This window comes from Alligator sinensis, unplaced genomic scaffold (genome assembly GCF_000455745.1).
Source record: "Alligator sinensis unplaced genomic scaffold, ASM45574v1 scaffold1338_1, whole genome shotgun sequence".
Lineage (NCBI taxonomy): Eukaryota > Metazoa > Chordata > Crocodylia > Alligatoridae > Alligator > Alligator sinensis.
Window position 1 is genome coordinate 313,062 of NW_005842713.1, and position 8,446 is coordinate 321,507.

Sequence of the window (8,446 nt, forward strand, 5' to 3'; positions counted from 1 at the left end):
AAGTATCCAGGATGACCTTGACAGGTTGGTCCTATGGGCAGAATGCAATCAGATGAGGTTCAATAGGGATAAGTGCCAGGTCCTTCATCTGGGTAGGAAGAACCCTCCACCATAACTATGCGATGGGTGGTAGCCTACTGGCTGGCACTGCATCCAAAAGGGACCTGTGGGTAACAATTGACCAAAGGATGAATTTGAGTCATCAGTGCAATGAAGTCGCCAACAAGGCAAATAGAACTGTAGTGTGTATCATCCGATGTGTTGCCAATAGATCCAGAGAGGTGCTCCTCCCCCTCTATTCAGCATTGGTGAGGCCACAGCTGGAGTAGTGTCCAGTTCTGGGCATTGCACTTCAAGAACTATGTGGATAGGCTCGAAAGAGTACAGAGAAGGGCCACCCACATGATAAGGGCCTGGGGGATAGGCCCTATGAGGAGAGACTCTGGGAACTGGGCCTATTCAGTCTGAGTAAGAGAAGACTGAGAGGAGACTTGATAGCCGCTTACAAGTATGTCAGGGGTGAACACCAAGATCTAGGAGATCAGCTCTTCAGAAAGGCACCCCTCAGGAGGATGAGGTCCAATGAGCACAAGCTAGTTGAGGAAAAGTGAAGGCTAGACATAAGGAAAAACCCCTTTTCCATAAGGGTAACTAGAATCTGGAACACGCTCCCAGCTAAAGTGGTGCAGTCGCTATCCCTGGAGGTTTTCAAGAGGGCTGGACAAGCACCTTGTGGAGTTTGTTTGAACCCAATTACCCCCTGCCCATGGCAGGGGACCAGACTCAATGATCTTACAGGTCCCTTCCAGTCCTTCTATTCTATGACTCTATGCCATAAAGTTGGTGTGATAGTGTGGAGAATCAAGACCCTATATTTTAATTTGGTACTACAAGAAATGGCTGGAACTTTCCCACTGTGAACTGGCTTTCCTGCTTCTCCCGCCACTTAATTGACAAGGTGACATCCTCAAGAAGCAAGGATTTTGTGAGTGATATCTTTTATGGACCAACCGTGTAGTCAGGAGAGACATAGTTAAGCTTTCATGTATGAAGTACTCCTCCTCACGCCTCTGAGAAAAAAGCAGACACAACTTGGTCTGTATAGCAGATAGAACAAAGGCCTATGGAAAACTGCAATGTAAATAAAAATAGGATATAAGAGACATTATCAGATAACTAACAGGCAGGAGAAATACAGTAGAAAGAAAATATAAAATAGCCATGTCAACATCAAAGCAAATTGCTCTCTATTCTTTTTTATTTCAAAACATTGATTCTCAAACCAATGATGATCAAATAAGGGAAATAAGATTTTGTGATTTTATTTTTAATGATGATATTTCTTTAGGAAATTTCTCTAGTATTTTTTAATTTTTTATTAAACTATTTTTGACTATTGGAAAAGTGAAGACAAAGCAAAAAAGAAGATAATATTAATTCTCTTGACCTACCGAACCAAAACATAATTTTTTTTTCAAAATTTGCACTTAAAAAATTCTAAAAATTACAACATGTTTTCACAAAACATATCTATTTCTTTGGGACACTATTTCAAAAATTAGTTGGACATAGACATTTTTACCAGATGCACTGATGATATAATTTTTCAACCATTAGTGTTAATGGAGAATTAATGTCTCGGGGTAAAATCACAGAGCTGTTCATTGCTCTGGCATAAGAAAGAAAGTCTGTATGTATATAAGTATCATCATATCTGCACAAACCAACAACCTAAACCCACAGAATCAAAAGTTTCCAAACTCTGCAAATGACATCTTGGCATCCAAGAATATAAGTAGGTTTTCCTGGTGCACATAGAACAAACTGGGACCACCCATCCCAATGAACAGCCAATGGTGTGGTTGGAGCACAAACCCAGTATCAGACATTATATAGTTCAGGGGGCGTATATACTGCTGTCCCCTAATACACAAACGGTATTGAGGATTTTTCTTCATGTACCCAGATGTGTATGTCTCATGCCAATTTTATAATGAGATGGACCTCTCCCACAGGAAGAGTCGTGGGTGAAGGATGTTTATGAGCACCACAAAGAATTGAAAACAATATCAAACTAATACCTGGCTAGAAAAGGAGGGAGATATGGGAGAACAGGAGTAACTAAAGACAGAAAGTTGGTTGGCCTTTCTCAACTGTAAACTGGCTTTCCTGTCTCTCCAGCCACTTAAATGACAAGGTGACACCTGAGTTTTATGAGCTTGTAGGCATTTATTTTCTTTGCACTTATTAACAGGTCAAGGTGTTTCTTTACCCTTGTTGTAACAACATTTCTCTTGTTTCTCCACACAATAACTTTAAATACATACTGTAGCTGTATTCTGTCTATTGGATTACATTCCATTGACTATACCTTTTTTAGTCATATTTCTTACAATGTTCAGAGAAGTTTTTGTATGATTAACCTGTCAATATGAGAGCACTGCCCATTTTCCCAACAGTAGCATTGCTTTTCTGCCAAGCAATAGCAGGTGTTCAGTCTTGGCAGGTCAGCTTCCCAAAGAAGAAAAATCAGGATGAGTAGATTTGATATATCCTAAAAATAACTTGCTCTCTTACAGGTGGTGCAGGCAGGGATGCCTTTAGTTAGGGCTGCCTGACTCTTCCCATGGTAAGACTCTGTTGCTTGTATCTCTACCGAACTTTAACCATTGGGATGAAGTTTTCCCTAGTGTTGGCTTCAGGCTGAACTTTTGGAAGATGGGAAAGCAGTGGCTGGAGCTGAGGGACAAGAGGAGTTAAGAAGTTCTAATGCCTCCATATTTTGAAGGAAGAATTTGACAAATGGAAGAGGATGGTGCCTGTGAGGGTTTTATTTTTTGTTTTATTTTATTGGGATAGGGAGGGGCAATCATCTCTGTCCTCAAAACCAGCCCAAAGTCAATCAAGTCATGAACCTTTGAAAACCTCAGTTTGCACATTCCCAGTAAAGACATCTTAGAATTTAGCAGCAAAATTCTCAGGAGATTCATCCACAGTGAACATGCTCCATCCCTTCCAGCTCTATCCAGACTGGCCATGCCCTATTCCCATAGAGTGACTGAGCATACTGTAGCACAGTGCATGACCAGTACTTATTTTGCAATAGCTTCTCCCAGAAGTCAGAGGCAACAGAAACCAAGATCAGGGAGATTCTCTGTTGTACCCTCAACCCTGCCATAATGAACTCTGGGCAGTAATTCCCATGGGTGACTTAGGTTTTACAGCTCTGAACTTAAGACGTGCTGCCACCTTGTGTAATCCTGAAGCCTCCAGGCTCCCTGTACAATGCATGGGGCGTTAGGATAAGCCTACCAGATAAAGAGCAATATAATGCTAAGTTATTTTTAACTAGCTGCTGCATATCACAGGATTTGGAGAATATAGAAGTTATAATGGGCTGCAAGCTGAATATGAATCACTAGTATAATAGGCTGTGTCCAGACAAGCGCGGACGTTATGTTCCCCGGAAACAACTAACAGAGGCACAGCTTGTGCCACTGCTAGTTGTCCCTGGGGAACGCCCATACCATACACCCTCTGACATGTGGCAGGTTACCCCGGGTGGGATAGGAGAGGCTGGGGCCAGCAATTGTGCTGGCCCCAGCAGCCTTACCTGGGATCCTGGAAGCTGCAGCTGTGGCACACCTGCAGTTAGGAGCCTGGCCAGCTGCTGGAGCATGGCTCCAGCTGGGCAGACTCCAGTTTTGGGCAGCATGCACTGCCTCCACCCCATTGTTTTTTTACCCCAGGACCTCCTTGTACCCCGTGCTACAAGGTAGCAGTGTAAGAAATGCCTGAATGTGCAGTGTGTGGTATCACAGATGGGTCTTCACCACGTAACACACAGCTGCACTCATCTGGACATGGCCATAATATTGAAAGAAAAATATCTGTACTCCAAAACCCCATGTATTAAAAGGATGAATAGTAGGAAGGAGTGGGAAGTGTTTCTTCCACTATTCAGTCAATGGAAAAACCTCGCCTGGAGTATTATGCCCAATGCTGAGCACCACAACGTAAGAAATGAACAAATTGGAAAGAATAAAAGGGAAAGCACAAATATGATTAGACATCTTAAAAAGATACCATGTGAAGACAGGTTGGAAGAACTGTGATTATTTAGTCTAGAGAAGAGAATACTTAGGGAACATTTGAGAAGAATTTTCAAATACAAAACAAAAGGCATTTTTATAAATAGGTTAGACACCAATGGTTCTCTATGTCCGCAGTGCACATGGAAAAAAAGAATGGATTTAAATTGCAATAATGGGGATTTATTTTTTATATTAAGAATTTTCTCTCTATGACAATAGTTAAGCAGGGGAAGATATCTTCTAGAAAAGTTGTAGAATATTCATCACTAGAAGTTTTTAAGTGCAGGATAGCCAAATATTTGGCTGGAGTCATTCAGATAGGGGTTATTCTGTCTTATGCAGAAGTTATTCAAGATGACCTCCTGGGATCTTTTCCAAGTGATTCAAACAAGGTATCTTCATATGCTTTTGACTTTAGTCCCTCTCTGCCTCAGTTTCCCATTTCAAAGGATTCTCGTGAAGAGTATGGTTTGTAAAGTGTTGTGATCTTCTAGTAATAAGCACCACAGGAAACGTGAGGATATTAATTATTCCTTTTGTGGGTTGGGGTCTGTCTACTGTGCTATTTGATATTCCGTAATTCAATATTGAATAATACACAGATCAAAGGGGATACAATGAAATAATAAATAGCTGATATTTCACCAACCTGCACACTGAGTGAGGCAGAGGTTGTGGAAAATATAATATGTGACCCTAGGAATAAAATATGTATCATAATGTATATGCAGGAGGCAGGACATAGTTGAGTTAAATAGAACACCTAAGTAGAGACTTGAGCTTGGCTTCCTACATATCAAGTGACTGACCTAACCTAGACCCAAACCTAGAAATTAGTTGGTGTGGCCAGTTGTGGGGAGGAGCCTCTCTGCATCTGCTCTGAAGGCCTCTGTGTCTGTCAGACATGAGCAGCTTCTGTGGATGTCTTGGTCACAGGGTAAAAATGTCCACCATTGCCTTAATCAACATTTCTGGACCAAGCAAAATGTATAAAACTATTTCTGTGGTAACAGCTAATAGCCAATGAACAATGTTTGAATTTAGATTTAAAGATATAGATTATAAACTAGAGTTCAAGAGTGTGCACAAAATATACCTATTTGACTATCTGTCCTGAAGTGAATGGGAATGCTTTGCCTAATGATGCTTTTACTATTACCCCTTTACTACTGGGATTTCACCTCATGGGATGACTAAATTTGTTCTGCATTGGCTAGTGTTTCCCACCCCCAATTTCAGAGAGGACAGCACATATTTATTTTGCCAGTAACTTTGAGTTACTGGAAAACTCAAAGAACACACAACGAGTGTATTCCAGTCATCTATTCATGTTTTAATCCAGGGTGACTTTGGAACAATAGCTTTGCAAAAGGTAAGGCATTCAGGGACCAGCCAATTACTGTGGAATCAACAGTTTTGCAGGTGACGTAACCAGATAAAGATCAGGCGTCTAGAAAACTGAAACAAAGACAAAGCAATAAATTTAAAAAATTTGATTAAAATATTGGAGATATTGTAGTTTTACTGCATCTTTACTATTTGTTTGCCACTAGGTAGCTGACCTTGACAATCAAAGAAAGAACAGATATTTTGCTTTGTTCTGTTTTTTATTTTTCACACAAATCTGTAGATAAAATGAAAATCTTGGAAATATCTTGCTTTATTCTAAAATGTAATTGCCAGTACAAAAGCATACTATGATCTAATGGATTAGTTAGAAATCTTGAATTACTAGCACGATCAACCATGTCAACTTTAATTCTTTTTCAGAAACACTTGAAAACTGAAGGTTTAAACTCAGTGCTGCACTATCACCACTGCTTTTCATATTCAGATACTAGAACTTTCAGAAGCAATTCACAACCAGAAAAACAAGATGAGTTCAGCACTTCTTCAAAACGAAATACAGTACTGCTTTGAGAATATTAATGGATCCTGCCATAAAACTCCATGGCCTTTGGGAATCCGGTCTACTTTGTATGCTGTACTTGGTTTTCTGACTTTTCTTACTCTGAGTGGGAATTTCATGGTCATGATAGTAATTGCTTATTTCAAACAGCTTCACTCTCCTACAAATTTTTTAGTTGCCTCCTTGGCCTGTGCTGACTTTTGCTTGGGTTTGACAGTGCTGCCCTTCAGCACTATAAGATCTGTTGAGACCTGTTGGTACTTTGGGGAAACTTTCTGTAGAGTCCACAGTTGCTTAGATGCATCTTTTTGTTATGCATCAATATTTCATTTATGTTTCATGTCCATCGATCGGTATGTTGCTGTTACCGACCCTTTAGTCTACCCCATGAAGTTCACAGCGCCAGTTTCAAGAATGTTCATAGCTGTTGCCTGGACATTTTCAATAGTGTACAGTTTTTCTGTAGTTTTTAGTAGGGCTAATGATGAAGGGCTACAGGAATTAGTGCAAGCTTTAGCCTGTGTAGGGAACTGTGAGCTTGTTTTCAATAAGACCTGGGTGTTGATAACTTCTCTCCTTTACTTTATACCGTTCTTTACCATGATAGCACTGTACAGCAGGATCTTTAGTGTGGCTAAAAGACAAGCTAGAATGATAGAGAGTGTGAGCAAGAAAACACAATCCTCTGATAATTATATTGCCAGAGTTAACAGAAAAGAGAGAAAAGCTGCTACAACATTGGGCATAGCTGGAATTGCTTTCCTTTTATTCTGGTCACCTTTTTTTGTAACTGTAATTATTGATGCCTTCTTTAACTTCATAACTCCTCCCCTTGTCTTTGATATTATGATTTGGTTAACCTATGCTAACTCTGCCATGAATCCTTTAATTTACTCTCTTTTTTATCCTTGGTTTCGAAAAGCAGTGAAGGTGATTGTGAGCTGTAGGATCCTGAGGCAGGATTGTTCAACAATGAATTTACTTCAGAAATGATAACCTACTGTATCCTAAATAGAGCTTCTCACATTAAAATTCATGGGCTCTATCCTTTTTATAAATCACTCCTCTATGTATTTATATTTCTTTAACCAAATTAAATATTGTCAATTGAATTATATACCTTGTGTGCCTTTTTATCTTTTTGAGTAACAGGTTTTGCTGCATGTTATCCAGGTAATTTTTTTGCAGATATTCTTAAGGAAAGACTAAACTAGACTGTAAAGCTGTATAAAGCCATGACAATTGGTTGTAGTGATGAGATTAACAACTTGATACAGCTCTAAGAATTAAACAAAGGCAAAAAAGGAAGATGTCAAAATATACTTTTCTATGACAATTGTTTTAGTATTTTTTCAGTGTCTGAACAAAATTAAAAAACAGACATATTACTTAATTCATATAACGAGATGAGGTTAAATTACAAAACTAGTGATACAAAGAATAACATTTTGTAAACCTATAATATTACTGTGAGTCTACGTGTGCCCACATAGTTCAGATACTAGTGAGTTAAATATTACAACATTCTTGTGCTTGTTAATAATGTCCTCATTTCAGGAATCTGAGAAATACAACTTAGGCTTCTTTGAAAACCCCACCAAAATAAAAATAATTTAAGGCCAGCTTTAGTGACTTTGAAACTGGTGGTACAACCATCACTGACTTCTGGTGGAATCAAAAATAAAGTCAAAATCACTTGCCCATACACACACACTCAGAAACTTCAAGCTCTGTGTCTTTACCAAGGAGCAGCCTTTCTCTTATGGAAGCTTTGATGGGAAACATGGTTCTTCTTTGTGTATAAGACTTTTTCACCAGACACTGCTCTAGTGACATGGAACCCAATAAAAATCATACTTGGGTGAAATCTTAACACCACTGAAGACAGTATCAAATTCTGTTGGAATCAAATGGGACAAAGGCGTTATCTTTTGTTTTCCGAGAGGAAAACTGTCTTTTTATTACATTTCAAGGAAAATCCAGTGACAATAAGGTCACCTGTTTCACAGGAACATTCTAAGGGCTTGCTGACATTTGCAAATTATATTAATGTACGGCATGAATTGAAGGCTCAATAGCTAGCATTCTGCAGCAGCTATTCTGGGTAATTTCACTGTAAAGACAAGCCCTAAGATATTTTCTATTGGTAGAAAGGGAATTGGATTTTAGACATCGGTTCCACCAACCAGAAGATCAGCAGTGGGGGGTGGGAATGACTGTTAATGTATATAATATTGCTAAATTAGAACAATAACTGATGAACAGCAGATTTGCTATAGTGTAACTGAAGTATTAACATGTCACTGACTTTACTGTAGCAGTCAAAATAACTATGTATTGGATGAAAAAATCTGGTTTTTTTTTATAGAAGCTTATAAAATTTTACTTTAAATATTCAAAAGCTGATTTAGTTTTTAAACTTCAAGTTGAGTAGCAGTTATAC

At 38.9% G+C, this 8,446-nt stretch overlaps 1 protein-coding gene across 1 annotated transcript; it reads left to right on the forward strand.

Moving 5' to 3' along the window:
* Window positions 1-5,970: 5,970 nt before the first annotated feature.
* LOC102388138 (trace amine-associated receptor 9-like) lies at window positions 5,971-6,996 on the forward strand. Its single transcript, XM_006034241.1, has one exon. It carries the CDS (start codon window positions 5,971-5,973, stop codon window positions 6,994-6,996), a length of 1,026 nt encoding a protein of 341 aa, XP_006034303.1.
* The last annotated feature ends 1,450 nt before the right edge of the window (window positions 6,997-8,446 follow it).

Bases quoted from the DNA above. Each gene is read 5' to 3' on its own strand.
- LOC102388138 (XM_006034241.1), top strand. From the start codon at position 5,971: ATGAGTTCAGCACTTCTTCAAAACGAAATACAGTACTGCTTTGAGAAT.